This window comes from Engraulis encrasicolus, chromosome 8 (genome assembly GCF_034702125.1).
Source record: "Engraulis encrasicolus isolate BLACKSEA-1 chromosome 8, IST_EnEncr_1.0, whole genome shotgun sequence".
NCBI classification, from domain to species: Eukaryota; Metazoa; Chordata; class Actinopteri; order Clupeiformes; family Engraulidae; genus Engraulis; species Engraulis encrasicolus.
Genome location: NC_085864.1, coordinates 25786293 through 25807954, shown reverse-complemented (window position 1 = coordinate 25807954; position 21662 = coordinate 25786293). Strand labels below are relative to the sequence as shown.

At 41.7% G+C, this 21662-nt stretch overlaps 1 protein-coding gene and 2 long non-coding RNA genes across 3 annotated transcripts in view; 1 reads left to right on the top strand and 2 right to left on the bottom strand.

Annotated features, from left to right (window-relative positions):
- Positions 1-21662, bottom strand: part of lekr1 (leucine, glutamate and lysine rich 1) — a 167091-nt gene that overhangs the window by 81689 nt on the left and 63740 nt on the right. Inside the window, exon 5 of the mRNA XM_063205317.1 lies at positions 20975-21138. Within this exon, the coding sequence (XP_063061387.1) occupies positions 20975-21138 (164 nt within the window). The remainder of the gene's footprint in view (positions 1-20974; positions 21139-21662) is intronic.
- LOC134454362 (uncharacterized) lies at positions 6091-8305 on the bottom strand. Its single transcript, XR_010035824.1, has 3 exons — positions 8196-8305; positions 6776-6980; positions 6091-6365 (listed from the first exon to the last, which is right to left on the bottom strand). It is a non-coding gene; the product is annotated as an uncharacterized LOC134454362 (long non-coding RNA).
- LOC134454363 (uncharacterized) lies at positions 8521-10807 on the top strand. The gene is made up of 3 exons (XR_010035825.1): positions 8521-8612; positions 9846-10052; positions 10433-10807. It is a non-coding gene; the product is annotated as an uncharacterized LOC134454363 (long non-coding RNA).

The window sequence follows — 21662 nt, the reverse complement described above, 5'->3', positions numbered from 1 at the left end:
TTCGGGAGTCATCGGGAGCTATTTTAGCAAATGTCTCACCCTCTGCATGTGTGCAAAGAGTTTGTGATCAGTCCACGTGAAAAACGGGGATTTCAAAGGGCATCGATTGCTGGTGTCGTAGTGTGACAGAGCAGGAGGTGTGCTGCCGTATTCGTGAATCGTGCTATGTTGTTGTTTCCCTAGTAGCCTACGATCGGTAGCGTGTATTGTGTCTGACTTCACGCAATAGGTAAACACAGAGACCATTGTATATCGTGCCAGGAGTATCTTGAACTTTCTGGGCTTGCTACCTAGACCTTTACCAGCTCCTTGGATCAAAATGGCACCCGAATTGTAATTGGAGTAATGCGCTCCGATTTAGAAGTTTGATCGCCAACCAGATAAGTTTATTTGATTATTCACCCCTATGTTGAACTGTCTTCCTGTATGTGAAAAGCCAGAAGCTAGCATAGATGGCTACATATGGATCGGATGGGCTACATCTAAGCATCATATCATTGGGATTTGTTGTCAATGTTGGGCTATTATTTCGGGAGTCATCGGGAACTATTTTAGCAAATGTCCGACCTTCTGCATGTGTGCAAAGAGCTTGTGTTCAGTCTGTGTGAAAAACGTGGATTTCGAAGGGCATTGCTTGCCGGTGTCGTAGTGGTTTGGAGCAGGAGGTGTGTCTTGACGTGCAGGAAGATGTGTCAGAGCTAACCTTGCACCAAATTGTGATTAAAACCAACTCATCCCCTTTCAAACTCGTCACATTCTGAAGAAGCGCACCCTTCACAAAAACCTCAATATCTCCGATTGTAGCTGAATTCCATGGATACCCACTTCGGTTTAGCGTGGGTTTACTCGGCAATAAAAGCTCGTAGAGACACACAGTTTTCACCTACTAAGAGGGCAGCGTCTCCACTTTCAAACGAGTCATAACATATTTCAGTGGCCCTATCACATAATAAGCTGTGAGTCTACAAAAAAACGTAAAAAAGGGCTTAGAACGCTGGTATTCTACGACATAATTCCGTGAGCACCGCCGGTATTCAATGTGTTAAGTAATGATTAATTAATGTATTATTTAACAACATATTTGGAGTCATAATAGAAGTCATGATGACTATGGCATTAGTTAATGTATAAAGAAGAGATATTCCAAGTGTGTTAATATATACTCACAAAAGATTTTACGCTTAACTACTGAATCTTTGCCCCTTATTCTGCGGTCATGACATGATAATGAGTACTATAGCATTAGCTAATGCATGAAGAAGTGATATTCAGAATATGTTACTATGTACTCAGAGAAGAACTTCTGATTAACTAACATTATCAATAAAAACACCAGTTTGTGTACAAATTTTAATAAGCAAAAATGTTAAACAAGGGATCACACAATAACATACCACAGGCTTACATACATTTATCCAGAGAGAGAGAGAGAGAGAGAGAGAGAGAGAGAGAGAGAGAAAGCGACAGACAGACAGACCGACCGACCGACCGACCGACTGACCGACCAACGCACACACACACACACACACACACACACACACACACACACACACACACACACACACACACGCACACAGCCATTCTCCTGAAAATGTCCAAAAGATGAATCCATGGTTTACAGATGCAGAGCAAGATGCATTGTCCTATATGAAACTCGGAAAGTCCAAGTTGTAGTCCGGCAGCCAAAAGCCAAATATCAGCCGAACCCAGTTTCGTCTGATAAAGTTTTTTTCTTTGCAGTTTGTGGTTGCTTAAGGTGTACCTATTAAGATTCCAGACGATGCCCGGTGATATCCCTTGAGCATTTTCAGATATTGAGCCTTTTATGCTTGATGTGCTGCAGCCATAGATTACAACAATGTTTGGCTCTCAATTCATGTTATGCTGACCAAATACCCTATACCATACTTATTTTGTGTTTGTTTACATGGTAGGATGTGTATAAGAACAGGTGGTGAGGTATGGACATCAGTGGGGGTGGGGTCATGCATGTTTGGGGGCGGGGCATTCACCCAAAAAGCCTGATTTTCCAAGTCGGAGACACAAAGGCCAACATTTCGCCAAAGGTGGCTTTATATCTCATAGTGGGTTGTTTGGTTTTGCTGTTTGTAGTTGTCCAACACTTACCCATCAGGATAAGAGTGGGTGATGTGCCAATTTCAGATATTAACCCTTTCATGTTGATTTCGCTGCAGCCATAGCCCGCAAGCTTTTGACAGCTTCATAACTGCACTATGATTAACCATAGAGCATTCTGGGTGGTAGGCCTGCCACATCAAAGTGGAGAAAGTGTCCTCGTACCAAATAAATTTTAGACAATTACATAACTAGCTGTTTGTCAAGCAGAAATATGTAACATTTAGGCGAATATTGGTGGTGTCAGCTCAGACATACCCAGAAAGGATTACTAATTTCACCATTTCATACATTGCTATTTACTCTTCCTGTGCTGTTGTAACACAAAATAAAAATTGTAAGTAATAATTACATAATTTTTGGCTGATTATTTGTTTGCCTACAAAGTACATAATTTCAGTGGTGGTCGTATTAACATGGAAAGAGATAAAATTAAAAATGTAAATCCACAAAATGACATTGTAATTGACCTTTTACCAGCCCATGCCATATCAGGGTGTGACACTGCGGCATCCTATTTTGGTATTGGTAAAGGCTTTGTTATCAAGACCCTAAAAGCTGGATATCACTTGACATCAATTGGTAATGTGCTGGCACCATTCCAACAACTTTCCAGTAGGGCTGGTAAAATAATATTCGAAATTCCAATATTATTCGAATATGGAAAAAATATGTATATTCGAACGCAAAAATGAATATTCGAATAATTTACGAAATATATTGCGCAGGGCAGCGCGCGCATTGATTCTCCTAAGTGTCCATGGTGCGTCCCTTACTGGCCTGTGTGTAGCTGCTGCAGTCACATGTCACAACAAGGAAGCAAGGCGAGTTGCTTTGATAGAGAGTAGCTTCGTGCAGATTGTTTTGACATTTGAGTTCTTATTGCTGTTCGAACCACATTGTAAGAAGTTGTCGTCTCTCGTGAATGACTTACAACGTGGAGCTCTACACCCCCACTCCAAACTATGCACGGAATAAAAGTGAGCCGAGTGATAAAGTGGTATGGAAGCTGGCGAGGTGTGAGTTAGCACCATGAAGTCGCAATATAGCTTTTTTGTAGCTACAGATAAGCGACTGGTCTTTACATTTTTTTTTGCACCGTCCGCCACAAATGCTGGCTTAAAGGGACACTGTGCAGGAAATGGTCAAAAAAGGTACTGCAACTATGCTGCTCATTGAAACTGGGCTGCCTTTTGCCAAATTTGATCTTTACATGAAAGTTTACTAAGTAATAAACTAGTATGGTCCAAGTACAGTCATTCTTGCAGCTAAAAATGGCTATTTTTGGAAATTCAAAATGGCGGACCATGGAGAAGATCCCAGTTTTCATGTATGAAAAATGCAATTTTTCCAGTCATAATGAACAGTTAGAATTTGATGGTGATGGTAAGTATTCATGAAAAAGGTAACATTAGTGAATGGGCAGCATGACTTCTGGAAATAAACAACTAAAAATCTCACACAGTGTCCCTTTAAGATAAGGCAACAAGAGGCAGTCACGAATTGGGCACGAGATGCACGAGACCAAATCAGGGGGCATCAAGGAATTTGTCAAAGCAGCAATGGAATCTAGCGAGGTACAGCCCAAATTTTAGTTGGAGAGGTTGGGTGACGCTAGTGTGTATGTGTGGGTGTGGGTGAGTGAGAGAGAGGGAGCGTGCATCCGTGGGGGTGCCGTTGGGAAAGACTATCTGGGTCCCCCGTACCAACTGCAGGGCGGGCACAGCCTGGCTAGTGCCGTGTGTCTACTTTCCCACTTTGAGTTTTTAACACTAATTGTATCTATTCGATCTCCAGCATAAAATAAACGGGTGGAACGATATGCAATTGCTTTTTCCCATTGTCTAAAGTGTCTAGGCCTATTCTGTGCCCAGTGCTCATTTTTCTCAGCGGGAAAAAAAAATAATAATATTCGAATATATTCGATATTCAGACCATATTTTAAGACACATTTATTTAGAGAATTTAATTTCTGGTTAATGTTACCAGCCCTACTTTCCAGTGAGGCCATTAACTTTGTGTCGGCATGTTATGGCATTCCAGACAGTATCAGCATGTCACATACAAGGTTGGTGGTATGGGGAAAAAGAATGGGAAAGGTAATTCATCTTCACCTAACCTGGCTGCTCTTCCACCAACAACAGAGGCATTTCTTGAGAATGTGAAAAGGGTTCATTTTCAAGCAATATTGTGGAGGACATTGGTTCACACTCCACCTGAACTATCTCCTGAAGCATTTGGATGGAAGAAAGACCCATGCAACAAAGCACTGATACCAATAAGTGTTCCAGAAAATGTCAAAGTGGCACCAGACTACATATCACAGATGATGAGATGTGGTTGCAAGAGTAAAAGCCCCTGCAATTCTAAGAAATGTAGCTGTGCTGTAAACAGTGTGCCTTGCACCATTTTCTGTGCATGTTTTTGGCTGGGATGCTGCCGAACCAATGTTGTGTGAGCTTTACTGTGTGTGTGTGTGTGTGTGTGTGTGTGTGTGTGTGTGTGTGTGTGTGTGTGTGTGTGTGTGTGTGTGTGTGCGCGTGCGTGCGTGCGTGCGTGCGTGCGCGTGCGCGCGTGTAGTGTATATAATGAAGGCATAGGTGTTTTAGGTGTTAAGGACTCTGTATGTTGTATAGGTGTAGACAGGTCTTTCTGTGCAAATTTAAATGTATGTACATGTCTTTTTTGACGGCTTTATGGACTTTTAAGTGCTCATTTAATACCAGTCAGGATACACTGGATTGACTTAATTTTTTGACTCAACAGTATATAATGTATAGCTGTTTTCCTATGTTTAGACCTCTCTCTCTCTCTCACTGTCTGTGCGGTACTGTATGTTGCAGTGTATATAGGTCTTTCTGTGTAAATGTAAATGCATGTAGTTCTTATTTGATGGCTTTATGGATTTAAGTGATCATTCAATACCAGTCTGGATACACTGGATGTATGTCATTTCTTTACTCATCTTTTGGAACAGCCAACGACTGCTCACCAGTTACCCCCACACTCTGTTGTTCTTTTTTTTTGGGGGTGGGGGGTGGGGGGGGGGTTCTTTTATGTTGGCTATTTGTGGTAGGCTACCTACCGGCGATGTTGTCATGTATGTTGTCATGATGTGATGTTATGCAGGATCTCAAAATGCACAATCCGTTCCATACTTTACAGTCTTATTCTAAGCAATGTTGTGAATGTTTTTACTGAGGCATTTCTTGATTTGTCATTCATGACCTGATTTATATAACTAAATGCATAAAAATAGGCCGAAATCGCATTTTTTAAGGTTATTAGCAGTATTTTCTCTGTACCTGGATAACAAAAGGAGAAAGCCACAATTAACCACAGTAAATATTCTTGTATGTACGATATTAACAAAATAAAAAAGGACTTTTGAAGCTGGCATTTTCAGGTGGTCAGATTCATTGCATCAAAATATATGCAAATTAGTGCATATTTAATTAGATAATAGCCTAATTAGCATATTTAAACATAAAATATAGAAAACTTGTCATACATTTTTTTCTCCAATTCATACGAGTAATCATCTGATAAAGTTTCATATTGATATCTGCAAGTTAAAAAAATACCCTATTCACCTACAGTGTCTCGCCTTATTTGTGGGATTGCTGTTATGAAAGGGTTAATTATTACCCCATATTGGGTTTATTTCAATAAGGGCAGTGTTAAGGCAGTCCAATGTGAATGTTTTTCAGGTAATATAAGCAATTTGGTACATTTTGTAACATTATTCACAGTAATATTAGGTGTCTTTAGTTTTTTGTCATAATTTGCATTTATGGGACAATAAAGGCTCAAAATCTGGAAATGCTCAAGGGATATCACCGGGCATCGTCTGAAATCTTGAAGACTTGCCTAAAATCTATCAGATAAAGCAAAAAAAAAAACTTTATCAAAGAAATCTGGGTTCAACCCCACGGCTCCCGGACTATTGCATGGTCCACAGAGAAAGCTGGGGTTGACATACTGGGAGGCGCGCAAGGTGTTTGGATCCGCAAACTACTGACAGTGGTTCACTGTGAAGTGCCTGTAGCCTGTCGCAGTCAATGCACTCCTGTAAGTGCCCCATTGGTCACTGATGACGGTGGTTCCCGGACGCACTTGTTTAACCACACCAGCCACAAGACAGGATGTTTCTGGCGGTCACCTACTCCTAATATTCTTAATACCCACTTTTTCCGTCGCCATGTTGCACCGGCCCTTCTGTGGTGATACTGTAAATATACAAGAGAGTAAAGTAAGTGAGTAAGTAAGTACATTTTACTTAAAAAGCACATAAAACAGTACAAAACTGACCAAAATGATGAACAGATATTAAAAGGAGAAGGGAACAATGTCAGATAAAATCCATGCAGCTTGACCTGCAAGTTTTTTTTAAATATGCAGCACCATGGGTGACATCAAAGCTTAAGGTGGTCCAACAACATGTTGCTGTACTGCTTCACAGTGGTACCTCTCCAGCCCCCCAGGGGAGGTTGAGATGGCTGCGGTGCTTAGTTGCCTTTAGGGGGCATTCGTCTACTTAATTTTTTAAATACTAAGTGGGGCGTTTGCAGGCTTATGATGAGGTCAAGTAGGTGTTGGGAGGCTCATGATGAAGAGAAGGGGGCGTTGGGAGGCTCACCTTGCTATTATTACAACAACTTTCATCAATAGCTGCAAACTCTCAACGATCTCCAACCATTTGACCATGGCGTCTCATGTGGGCCTTTATTGCATGATTGCAAATCCATCCGACTGTTCCAGCCATCTTTGACCATGTCCTGGAACTCTTCGCAACTCCATCCTGCATCATGTCACTCTGCCTAAAGCACAAAACCTGAAAGAAACTGACCAAAGGCAGAATATAAAAAAATAATTAAACATATGGTCAGTAGACAACACAGCACTGTAGTCTAAAATTCCCTCGTAAAGACAGTATAACCCCATTCACATTAAACTATTACTGGCAAATTCTGCCAATATCATTTCTAAAGAAAAAGTGTATGGAGTTTAGGACACTACATCTACATCTTGTGAAATGGCCGCCACATTGAATTTTCTTGTGCCCAGTGATTTTTTCCCCCTGAAGTGTGACCCTTAGAGAGTATTTCAGCTAAATTACATGTCTTTATACCAAAGTAAGTGGCTTTTACAGTAACCATTAGTAGCAGAGACGGCCATCTTGAAAAATGGGTGCCATATTGACTTTAAGTGAGGCCAGCATTTTTTTTTTCTAAAAAGTGACCCGTAGAGAATATTTCAGCCATTTACATTTTTAACCAAAGTAAAGGGTTTTATAACCCTTTAATAGCAGTGGCAGATATCTTGAAAAATGCCGGCTATATTACAATTTTGTGTGGCCAGCTTTTTTATTCAAAAAGGGACCCTTAGAGTGATTTGCCAAATTCCATGCTTTTATGCCAAAGTGTACGATTATGTCACTACGCTGCTCTAGTAGATCTAGCAGAAATTCCCTCCTCTCAACTCCACTCCACAGGCACACATAGAAGTCACAAGTCCATTGGAGAGGAGTTATGTCAGTTCCATTCCACTGGCTGGTAGTGTTCTTATTTGCTACTGGTTTGTCAAATTATGCTACCAAAAGTGACCACTAGGGGCTTAAATACAGTATTGCATTTCAATGGTAAGGCATGGCAAGACACCTCTTCAAACATGTTATTTTTTTTTGCTGGGATGTGCACTACAGGTTGAGATAATGGAACGACATAGATTTCATTTCTACAGGCTAGCAATTTCTATTGGCCTCACTAGGCTAAAAACAGAGATCTGGAAACACCACAGCAGCATATTGTCTTTCATGTATTTTACTGAATCATTTTTGTGAAATTGATAAACGAACACATAAACCTACAAAACATGTATCATAGCTGTTAAATGAAGAACCATGAATTACTGTAGCTGAGTTGCACCAAGTGTTTGCTCAGCCATTATCCAAACTAATTCGTTTTAATTGGAATTTTTAAGCTACTAAAATTTATATATGAACTACCCGCATGAAATACACTACATATAAGACGAATTGTGCAAAATAAAGTACTTACATGTGTTGTTTGAACAAGCACGTTGTAGGAGTGACAAAGAGAGCTGTCTGCATCGTTGTAGCATGGCCAAAATGGCTACAACAACGCCTTTGTTCTCACTTTCCTGTTCAACTCACAATACAAGTCACGAATAGCTTTTTAATTACATTAGTTCTACCACAATTGTAAATAGTGCACATTGCATGAAAGGAAAATCGAAATGCATAATTTTGATTTTCATTATATGCAATAGTCAGCAGCATTTACGGTTGTGGTAAAACTAATGTAATCACCAAGCTATTCGTGACTTTTATTTTGACAAAAGATTTGAACAGGAAGTTACGAGCGGAAGTGTTATTGTAGCCATTTCGACCGTGCCACAACGATGCCGACAGCTCTCTTTGCCACCCCTACAACGTGCTTGTTCAAGCAGCTCCTGTGAGTACTTTATTTTGAATAATTCATCTAATTTGTAGTGTATTTCATGCTGGTAGTTCATATATTAATTTTAGTAACTTCAACATTCCAATTAAAACGAAGTAGTTTGGATAATGACTGAGCAATCACTTGGTGCAACTCAGCTACAGTAATTCATGGTTCTTCATTTAAGCTTAGAAACTTTGATACATGTTTTGTAGGCCTATGTGTTTGTCTATCATTTTCACAAAAACATATTAAGTAAAATACAAGAAAGACTATGCTTCTGTTGCGTTTCTGGATCTCTGTTTTAGCCTAGTGAGGCCAAGACAGATTGCAAGCCTGTAGAAATGAAATCTATGGTGTTGTTCCATTAGGCCTAGCAGCCTGTCGTGCACATCCCAGTCAAGAAAACTTGTTTGAAGAGGTGGCTTGCCATGCCTTACCACTGAATTGCAATATAATATACTGTATTTAAGCCCCCCAGTGGTCACTTTTGGAAGCGTAATAATTTGACAAACCAGTAGCAAATACGATTACCAGCCAGTAGAGTAGAACTGGCAGAACTCCTCTCCAATGGACTTATGACTTCTGTGTGTGCCTGTGGAGGGGAGTTGAAAGGGGTGAATTTCTGTTAGATGTACTAGAGCAGCTTAGTGACATAGTCATACACGTTGGTATAAATGCATGGAATTTGTCAAATATACTTTCTGAGGGTCACTTTCTTTAATAAAAAAGCGGGCCATACAACATTGTAATATAGGCAGCATTTTCCAAGATGGCTGCCACTGCTATTGAATGGTTAGTATAAAACCATTTACTTTGGTTAAAAAATGCAATATGACTGAAATACTATCTGAGGGTCACTTTTTAGGAAAAAAAATGTTGGCCACACTTAAAGTCAGTATGGCGCCCATTTTTCAGATGGCCGTCTCTGCTACTAATAGTTACTGTAAAAGCCACTTACTTTGGTGTAAAGACATGGAATTTAGCTGAAATATTCTCTAAGGGTCACACTTCAGGAAAAAAAAACACTGACCACAAGATAATTCAATGTGGCGGCCATTTCTCAAGATGTAGATGTAGTGTCCTAAACTACATAAACTTTTTCTTTAGAAATTATATTGCCAGAAATTGCCTCTAATAGTTTAATGAAGGGGTTTATACTGTCTTTACGAGGGAATTTTAGACTACAGTGCTGTGTTGTCTACTGACTATATGTTTAATTATTTTTTCTATTCTGCCTTTGGTCAGTTTCTTTCAGGTTTTGTGCTTAGAAAGAGTGACATGATGCAGGATGGAGTTGCGAGGAGTTCCCGGACACGGTCAGAGATGGCTGGAACAGTCGGATGGATTTGCAATCATGCAATAAATGCCCACATAAGACGCCATGGTCAAATGGTTGGAGATCGTTGAGAGTTTGCAGCTATTGATGAAAGTTGTTTCCTTAATAAAAGCAAGGTGAGCCTCCCAAAACCCCCTTGACCTCATCATAAGCCTGCCAACGTCCCCGTTAGTATGAAAAAATAAAGTAGACTAATGCCCCCTAAAGGCAACTAAGCACCGCAGCCATCTCAACCTCCCCTGGGGGGCTGGAGAGGTACCACTGTGAAGCAGTACAGCAACATGTTGTTGGACCACCTTAAGCTTTGATGATGTCACCCATGGTGCTGCATATTTTAAAAAAAACTTGCAGGCCAAGCTGCATGGATTTTATCTGACATTGTTCCCTTCTCCTTTTAATATCTGTATCACTTTGGTCAGTTTTGTACTGTTTTATGTGCTTTTTAAGTAAAATGTACTTACTTACTCACTTACTTTACTCTCTTGTGTATTTACAGTATCACCACAGAAGGGCCGGTGCAACATGGCGACGGAAAAAGTGGGTATTAAGAATATTAGGAGTAGGTGACCGCCAGAAACATCCTGTCTTGTGGCTGGTGTGGTTAAACAAGTGCGTCCGGGAACCACCGTCATCAGTGACCAATGGGGCACTTACAGGAGTGCATTGACTGCGACAGGCTACAGGCACTTCACAGTGAACCACTGTCAGTAGTTTGCGGATCCAAACACCTTGCGCGCCTCCCAGTATGTCAACCCCAGCTTTCTCTGTGGACCATGCAACTTGGACTTTCCGAGTTTCATATAGGACAATGCATCTTGCTCTGCATCTGTAAACCATGGATTCATCTTTTGGACATTTTCAGGAGAATGTGTGTGTGTGTGTGTGTGTGTGTGTGTGTGTGTGTGTGTGTGTGTGTGTGTGTGTGTGTGTGTGTGTGCGTTGGTCGGTCAGTCGGTCGGTCGGTCGGTCGGTCGGTCGGTCTGTCTGTCTGTCGCTTTCTCTCTCTCTCTCTCTCTCTCTCTCTCTCTCTCTCTCTCTCTCTCTCTCTCTCTCTCTCTCTCTGGATAAATGTATGTAAGCCTGTGGTATGTTATTGTGTGATCCCTTGTTTAACATTTTTGCTTATTAAAATTTGTACACAAACTGGTGTTTTTATTGATAATGTTAGTTAATCAGAAGTTCTTCTCTGAGTACATAGTAACATATTCTGAATATCATTTCTTCATGCATTAGCTAATGCTATAGTACTCATTATCATGTCATGACCGCAGAATAAGGGGCAAAGATTCAGTAGTTAAGCGTAAAATCTTTTGTGAGTATATATTAACACACTTGGAATATCTCTTCTTTATACATTAACTAATGCCATAGTCATCATGACTTCTATTATGACTCCAAATATGTTGTTAAATAATACATTAATTAATCATTACTTAAGATATGACCTCATACAGAAAAATATTACTTGTGTGGTGCTGGTTACAAGATCATCTTAGACGAAGGCCTACCCAATAATACACCCCCCCCCTCCCCTTTCAACAAGCAGACCTTGACACATGGGACACAATATGATATAGCTTGTATATTAATATTACAAATGACTGCGGCTGGTCACAAGAATGTGAAGTGGGAAATGATCTCTGGCCAGAGTGGGGTAAGGTGAGCCACCCCCTTTTTCTCGAAAAAGGTGAATACATTTTAACATGTCACCACATTCTAAGGTGGTGGAAATCCTTTTCTAACACCTGTGAAAAAGTGAAGCATGTACCAAATTTGGCAAGAGATATATGTGAAAATGTGTTTTTTTGCTCTTTAAGTGAATTCAATGTATATTCAAAACATGGATGATTTAGAGAAAACAAAAATAGAACAATTTCTGGTCTCATCATGTATGAAATGTTACGTAATAAGCTACTATATGAGTGATATTTTCAGTCTTTTTGCACTTGTATGATAATTTTATGAGCATTTATTTACATAATTTTGGCATGGGGTAAGGTGAGCCTTTTGAGATGGGGTAAGATGAGCCGCTTATCCTAATGGGATGCATAATGGTTGAAAAACATGTTATGATATTTCAGCATAATCAGATAATTTCTTTCATATCATACCCAGGTGAGTTGAGATTAATGACTTTATGCATGTTTCAGCCAATTCAAACAATAATATTAACTTTTTTTCTACATTTCACTCTGCATTGTTCGCCATTGTATTCAAACAAAGCTGTAAGGGCCCACAATATGTATTTTTTGGCATAGTTCTGTTGCTTTAGTTGTTTTATTTCATAGATTCATTAGTTACATTTGTTATAATAAATAAAACTTGTTTAGCTGAGATTTTTGCCTGGGCTCAATTTACCCCAAGCAGTGGCTCACCATACCCCATAACAAGGGGTAAGATGAGCCACCGGAAAAAATATTTTTAAAAGGCAATATCATTTTAACCATGACAGTTTATCAATTAGTTTTTGCTCTAATAGTATCAGGACACTTTGAAATTTGGTATGATGTGAAAATGTTAACCGAATACGCCTTCATCGCTTAGCTGTGACGAAAAATGTAAAAAGTGGCTCATCTTACCCCAGTCTCCCCACGATCTGGCATTGTTACAGCAGTGTTAATACACAATATATTAACAGTTGGACACATGATATATTAACAGCAGTGTTATCAGCAGTGTTAATACATGGTATATTAACACTTGGAACTCACACCATGAATTCACCTTTGATTTGCACAATTAGTTAATAGTGGGTCATTATGATTCCAAGCAGGACTCCATTCTCATTACTAGTATACTAACCATCAATGCATACATAGGTCATGTGTTAATTAACTATAAATCATACATTACTTCCAACATAATTCCAATAGTATTCATGTACCCTTATTGTAAAGTGTTACCGAGCTGTGTGCTCCTGTGTGCGCTGGGGCTGTATGTTGTGTGCTGGCGAGGGAGCACCACAAGACTCAAGCTTAACAAATAGTGTTCTTAAAGGGGGCACCAGTGAGGTATAGTGCCCAGGGGCACCACATTGGCTTAATACGGCCCTGGGCTGGTGTGGGGTCCTGGATATTGACCTGAGATCAGTGAGTGTGGAGCAGGAAGAGCGGCATGCGGTGTGTGCTGTGTGTTGTGTGCTATATTCTGTGTGCTGGGGCTGTGTGTGGTTAGCAAGGCTGTGCCCTCCTAGCGACGCAACACTTTCAGCGTTGCAACTAGTCAGGTCAAGAGCAATGCAAGTACTTTCTGAGTTCCCGAAAATACGGGAACTCCTCCCACTTTGCCGGTAAGCAAACAACCATAAGCAAACCAAGGAAGGCCGTTTGGAAAATGTTAATGGTTATGCTCTTGGTCAGACCAAGTCTCGAAGAGATTTGAACACTGATAATAATCAGGCTAGTGTGTGGTGTGCTGGGACTATAGCTGGCGTGGGGTCCTGGAAGCTGACCTGAGATCAGCAAGTGTTTGAGTAGGAGGAACGCTGTGCTCCTGCATGTGTGCTGTGTGTTGTGTGTTGTGTGTTGTGTGCTGTGCGGTGGGGCTGTCGTGGTCCGTCCGGGCTTGTCTCTCAGCAGCTCTATGAGATCATAATTAATGTGCGAGCAGCCAGCAGCTGCTCAGGTCCCTAAGGCGGCCCCACCACAGCGCAGCGCACCGCAGCACATCTCCGCCTCGCCTCGCCTCGCCCTCTCACGCTCCAGTCCACGCCTGCCCAAACCCAACCCCAAACACCCCCCTACCGACCGACACCTCCACACCTCCTCAACACAAACATACCCCCATAGTCACGTTCACACATCTACAGTTAAAGCAACACTAACTATTTTCGTCAAACATTTCACGCTCGCCTAGTTTTTTTTTCACGCTAAAATTAATGTTTCCAGTTACCGTAGGATTCCACGGTTCATCAGCTTGGTTCATTATCAGTGTTTCAGTAACAAGGTGAAAGGTGAATATTTGTTACGATGTACCTAAGCCCAACCCAACCTCAACACCTTCGCCCCCAGCAACACACAGATACACACATACACATACACATACACATACACAGACACACAGACACACAGACACACAGACACACACACACACACACACACACACACACACACACACACATACACAGACACAGACACAGACACAGACACACACACACACACACACACACACACCTTATCTCCACACATCACACACGTCACATTCACACTTCTACACTGCAAACAACACTTTTCACTCATTTTTTCCATGTTTTGAATAATGTTTCCACTTCAGTATCAGTGGTTCACCAACTTGTAATAAGGTGTAAGATGACCTTTCACCTTATTCAACCTAAGACACACACACACACACACACACACACACACACACACACACACACACACACACACACACACACACACACACACACACACACACACACACACACACACACACACACACACACACACACACACACACACACACACACACACACACCTCCCCTCTTGTTTTCCGAGCTTAAAATAATGTTTCCAAAGGTTAAGTGGTTCATAGACTTGGTGAACAAGGTGAATCTGCTATGATGCCTTATGGGCTATAACAGTTAGGCGTGGAGCGGCTCTATTGTTCTCCATAACACCATTCAGATTCCTATGCTTGGCAAAATACAACTACTAATAGAACACAATAGCAGCGTTGATTATATACTGTAAAACATTACAGCCAGTTAAATGTAAAAAGGTAAGTTGCCCTGCTGCATCGAAGTTTGTAAGTTACTGTAACTCGAGGCTTAGTTGAGTTAACTTACAAACTTAAGGCAGCAGGGCAACTTACTTTTTTAAGTTTAACTGGCGGTAATGTTTTACAGTGTAGTAAGTACATAAGTATTGTGAGACATAGAGCTGGATAGATCAATTGCTTTACAGTGTCACTGCTATTCCTACCTGACAGTGTAATAGAACGCAATAACAGTGTGTTTCTTATATACTGTGAAACATTGCAGCCAGTTAAACGTAAAAAGTTAAGTTGCCCTGCTGCCTCTAAGTTTGTAAGTTACTGTAACTCGAGGCCCAAGTTGAGTTAACTTACAAACTTAAGTCAGCGGGGCAACTTACTTTTGTACATATTAACTGGTTGTTTTACAGCATAGTAAGTATTGTGAGAGATAGAGCTGGATAGATCAATTGCTATACAGTTTCACTGCTATTCCTACTTGACAATGTAATAACCTTACATGTAAAGTCTACCTCTTTCCCTCAGCCCCTTCACATACATATCCCTCATGTTAACAGAACTACCACATGGGCTGTGGCTACAACTAAGAAACGTAAAGAGAACGACATTTCTTTTTTTAAAGATCTTAATCTGTCTTCTCTTAGTACTCTTCTTCTCTTTCCCTTTGTCTGTCTCTTCTGTTTAGTGCAACCGCAGAAAGCTGCCAGACAGGTAGCAGCAGATAATTACCCAGCCTTCCCTGCCCTGCCCTGCCCCACCCATATCACTTTAAGCTGCACTTCAACTGCACACCATACACAGGAGTCACACACAGGTGAGAGTGGAGTGGAGGCCAGGACATCCCCCTCACACTCCCACACTTCTGCTCTTCTGTTCTCTCTCTATCGCTATCAGTCTCTGTCTCTCTGTCTGTCTCTCTCTCTCTCTATCTCTCTCTACCTCTATTCTTCTCTCTTGCTCTCCCTCTCTCCTTCTCATTATCCTCTCTCTCTCTTTCTCTCTCTCTCTCCCTCCCTCTCTCTCTCTATCAGTGTCTCTCTCGTTCAGTATCAATCTTGCTCTCCCTCTACCCTTCTCTCTTGCACTCCTTTGCCTTCTCATTATTCTCTCTCTCTCTCTCTCCTTCACTTTTAGTATTAATCTGACTCTCCTTCTATTCTTCTCTCTTGCTCTCTTTCGCTTTCTCATTATGCTCCCGCTCTCTCTGTCTTTCTCTTTCTCTATCAGTGTCTCTCTCTCGTTCAGTGTTAATCTTGCTCTCCCTCTATCCTTCTCTCTTGCTCTCCTTTGCCTTCTCTCTATCTTTCTCTCTCTCTCCCTCTCTCAGTATCAAACTCTCTCTCCCCTTTTCTTCTCTCTTGCCCTCTTGCTTCTCTTTCTCATAATCATATCTCTCTCTCTCTCTCTCTCTCTCTCTCTCTCTCTCTCTCTCTCTCTCTCTCTCTCTCTCTCTCTCACTCTCCCCCTCCCTGTCCATAATTGGTGTTTCCCAGATGGGTTGCCACATGAGCTTGATGTCCACGTGACGTGACGGTGCTAGAGCAGGCTGAGCAGGAAGCAGAGGTGTTGTGAGCTCAGCTCAGCGTCAGCGGCGCTCCAATAAAAACATCATACCTGCACTGCGGTGCGCACGCTCTGGGACGGCCTGCGTACCCTCGACACTTATAACCCTGACGCGTGACGCACACATGGGATGACAACCACACACACACACACACTTGCACATACAAATACACAGACATGCACGAGCATGCGCGCACACACACACACACACACAAACACACACACACACACACACAGACAAACACAAACACACACACACACACACACACACACACACACACACACACACACACGCACAGACACACACACAAGCACACAGACATACTCACACCTACAGACACGCACACAAGCACACACACACACAAGCACACACACACACAAATGCGCGCGCCCATACACACACACACACAGAAAGCACAAAAACATTCACGAACATGCACTGACGCACAGAGAGCACACATTTAAGCAAACACAAACCAATAAAACACATACCAAAACAAGTCCACAGTGTGTGCTTCATAGCCCTCAAAGTAAGAGGTGAAAGAGCCAGAGGGTTTTTCCTTCCCTCCCTCTTCCAAGAGCGCCACACCTTCTCGAGGTGAGACGGAGGTTAGCCATATTATCACACCAGAAGGGCTAGGTATCACACAACCAATTACTCTCTGAGCTCCACTTGCATTCAGCAGACAGAGTCATGTTCTTTTTTTAAATATTTGTTTTTATATTTTTACCTTTGTTTTTGACAGGACAGTGGAGGAGAGACAGGAAATGAGGGGGGAGAGAGAGACCAGCAAATGACCCCGGCCGGAATTGAACCCGGGTCGACGGCGTAGTAACACAGTGCCCTACCGTTATGCCCCAGCATGGCCAGGAGTCAGGTTCTTTATTCACACGCTTGCCAAGCACAAGGTTCTGCTAACGTATTGCTAATGAGTAAATACTATGGACAAAAATTCTAACCATCATCATCGTCACTGAGCCCGTTTACATTACCACAATAATCGGGTTATTGGAATAAACAAGTTATTGGAATAAACAATTTATTGTCCTTTACATGCAGTCTGTCAGCTGTCAGTCTGTCAGTCACTCAAGTGTGTGACACGAACTGGAATTCAAGGAATGTGACTGGCTACTTATCAGAATGCCAATAACACGATAATAATGATTATGCTGGATACATGTCTTGAGAAATCAGTTTATTAGCCAAAAACCTACCTGTGTGAATCGGATTTGTCATGAACTGATAACTGCAATAAACCGATTATTATGAATGGCTTATTCCATTTATATGAGCAATTGAATAAACCAGTTACTCCAAAAACCTGATAATAAACGGTGTATTGATGTGCATATAAACAGGCTCCTAGTCATCATCATCCGACCGAATCAAATGTTCAGCCATTGGACGGTACATTCCTTTCCCTCATAAATCTGTTACTGTACCTGTGGCAGACTCCCTATAAAGAATTTAACAACAAGGTGCTCAGTACTGGCTGTGCGTTTTGCAATCAATTTATTGGCAAAGTCCATAAGGATAGCGAAAAAAAAAGTATCAATGGGGTGGTAAAGTCCATGTCTGGCTACGTCAAAATGAGATTCAAAGGAAAGGGTGGAAGGGGCTGGCAGTTGCAGTATCACACGTGCTGATATGAGTAAGCCAGACAAATACATAAAGATAAAGTCACAACCCAAACACAGACACACACACACACAGGCTTGGGCTTTATCTTTCTCTCTTACTCACACACACACACACACACACACACACACACACACACACACACACACACACACACACACACACACACACACACACACACACACACACACACACACACACACTTATCCTCCCTCTTCCTCTCTCTCTTTCTCTCTCTCTCTCCCTCTCTCGCTCGCTCTCTGTCTCGCTTCCCCCTCCTCTCCCTCTGTCGGTCTCTCTCTCTCTCTCTCTCTCTCTCTCTCTCTCTCTCTCTCTCTCAAACACACACACACACACACACACACACACACACACACACACACACACACACACACACACACACACACACACACACACACACACACACACACACACACACACAGACTCGACACAACAAGAGATAGAAAGCATGGCGAGTGTTCTCTCTGCGAGGCTGTGAGGCCCATTAGAGTGGAGTAATCATATCACCTCCTTATCATTACATAGCAATTATCCCGCTATGGAGGGGGGAACAGCCTGCCCTCTGTGATAAATGCACTGGGAGATTTTGTTCCAGTGCTAAAAATACTATATCCCTCCCACTTCTATTTTTTTCTTCTTCTTCTTACAGTACGTTCCTATGATACCATCTCCACCGAATATAATGCAGCATGGCAGGCAGGCAGGCAGGCAGGCAGGATTCAAACGCCTCAAACTAGGAGCCAAACTCTCCTACGCTACGTTACAGCACGTACATAACTTCGGGTTTTGGCAGCTGCATCAGTGAAACCTGTCAATCTATAAAAGGTTCCATCAGCCTTAAGCCCTTTTTGTGAGTGGTGTGTGTGTGCACATGTGTGTGTGTGTGTGTGTGTGTGTGTGTGTGTGTGTGTGTGTGTGTGTGTGTGTGTGTGTGTGTGTGTGTGTGTGCACACGTGTGTGTGTGTGTGTGTTTGTGTGTGTGTGTGTGCGTGTGTGTGCGTGTGTGTGTGTATGCGTGTGTGTGTGTGTGTGTGTGTGTGTGTGTGTGTGTGTGTGTGTGTGTGTGTGTGTGTGTGTGTGTGTGTGTGTGTGCGTGTGTGTATGTGAATGTGTGTATGTGTGTGCACGTTTAATACAAAGCGGATTCCAAAAAAGTTGGGACACTTTGTATTTTGTGAATAAAATCAAAACGCTGGCATTTTCAAAACATTCAATATGTTAACAAGGTAGAACATTATGTACAGACAACAAATCAGTTGTTAAAGTGAAGCAGAATTATTTTTTTGAGGTAATTATGTGATCATTTAAAATTTCACCCTTGCAACAAATCCCAAAAAAGTTGGGACAGGGCCAATAAAATGCATTTTATATTAGATAAGACTAAACACAACACAAGGGATGAGACTGAACAGTTAAATACTTTGACTGATGGCATAATTTCATTCAAAAATTTGATATTTTGATGTGCAAGACATGATTTCAGCAGCTCAACTGATAGGTGTGTTCTTCAACTTGTTTACCTTTTTGTTATGCTTAATATGGGCATATCCGGACTGCAAGAAAACAATTTTGTGACCTGTTTACTCTTATGATGGAACTACACTGTTGGAACATAGTAGAGATTTAAATTTGCCACCATTAGGGGACAATACCTAAAGGCGGTGCTCCAAAATATAATGCCTTGGTAGCTATGTTTGCTGTTTAAAGTCTGTATGTAGCAGTCAACAATCATTTTAATGCTCTACAGGAGTAAGAAGACCCTAACCAAGTCACCTCTGCACCCCCTTACCATCGTATATGCTGTCTTTCAGACTGACCACTAAATCAAGCTGAATTATTAATTTTCTGTATAACCTGGAGGGTGCATGACTCCATAATTTTCAAAAAGGAATAAATATTTTCCATCCTGTACTCAGAGGACAGTTTCACGTGTCTCCTAGGTCCATAGAATGAGCTTTTCTGCATGCAACACTGTTTAATGTCTGCATCATGTGCATTAATCAAGTGTTGTGTTTACGGTCATTTTTTCGAGAGCTGTCATTGTTGGAGTGTCATAGTTTGCTTATTGACCACAAGTATGTCATGATCTCATAACTCATGCAATGATTACACAGAACTCTATATTACGGAAATAGGCCTTATATGCCTGCAATTTTGATAATTCAATCTTTCTGTGTAATAGATAAGTAATTAGTCCCTCAAAATCTTCGCTGCTGAGTGCCACAGCCTTTCTGTGATGGTATTTTAGTTGTGCATTAATGTTGGCAGTCAATATAGTTCCTTTTAAAATATTCTTCCTTGTGTTATTTTTAGAATTATCCAACTATTACAACATGTTTTGGCCCTGTCCCAACTTTTTTGAGATTTGTTGCATGGGTCAAATTTTAAATGATCACATAATTACCTCAAAACAATAATTCTGCTCAACTTTAACAACTGATATGTTGTCTGTACATAATGCTCTACCATATCAACATATTAGATTTTTTAAAAATGCCAGCATTTTGATTTTATTCACAAAACACAAAGTGTCCCAACTTTTTTGGAATCCGCTTGTATGTATATGTGTATGCGGAGAGGTATGTGTGTGGGTGTGCAGTGCACGTGCATGAACACACGTTTGGTATCTGCCTTGCTCCTCTCTCTTCTCTTCTGTGTAAAGGAGTTCACTGCCCTACAAAGGCAAAGAGCGGTTACCACGCCAACATTGAAACTGAGAAAAGCCTTGGTATTAGGTTGGATATTGTAGTTACTGCAATTTCTCCCTCCCTGACTATTACCTGTATTACGTGTGTCTTTAAATGTCCATGTGGGCATTATGTGTATTTATGTAAGCTACTTGACACCTTAATTCCCCCCCCCCTGCGATCACTAAAGTTACTCTACTCTACTCTTTGACATAGCGATGTAAAATAGGACACATTTGGACCATACGCAAGGCTTTTTCACAAGATGAAGGAAATCTAAACTCAATTTTGACAAAGTATGTAATTACTTTACTTTGCCTTTGTACAGGGCAGTTCCCTGTTCTCACCTGTCATGGTACACGTTTGGTATCTGCCTTGCTTCTCTCCTCTGTGTTAGGGAGTTGACTGCTCTCACCTCTCATGGCAGCCGTGGTGTTTTGCATAAGCTCGGCGCTGGAGTCCTCCCAGAATGCTTTGAGGCTGCGGAGCTGAGCCCGCGTGCTCTGCAGCTCCTGACGCGACGCTCGCAGCACCGGGACGCACCGACACAGGGCCTGCTGCTGACGCACGCACTTGGCACTGAAATAGGCACACACAGATACGCACGGGCACGCACGGACACAAACACACACACACACACAGATACGCACGCACGCACAGACACACATACACACACACAGATATGCGTGCACGCACATACGCACACACGCAATACACACACACACACACACACACACACACACACACACACACACACACACACACACACACACACACACACACACACACACACACACACACACATACACACACACATACAAAAAGTAACTGTCAGCTCGTGCTCATTGCGAATTTGCGAATTTCTCGCTTGGTTGAAAAAAAGGACACACATGGGCATGCACGCACACAGGCAAACATACTCAAACAAAAACACACACAGGCAGACACACAGACACACAGACACACACACACACACACACACACACACACACACACACACACACACACACACACACACACACACACACACACACACACACACACACACACACACACACGCACAAACGCACAAGCGCACAAACATATTTTAAGAATCTTTTATA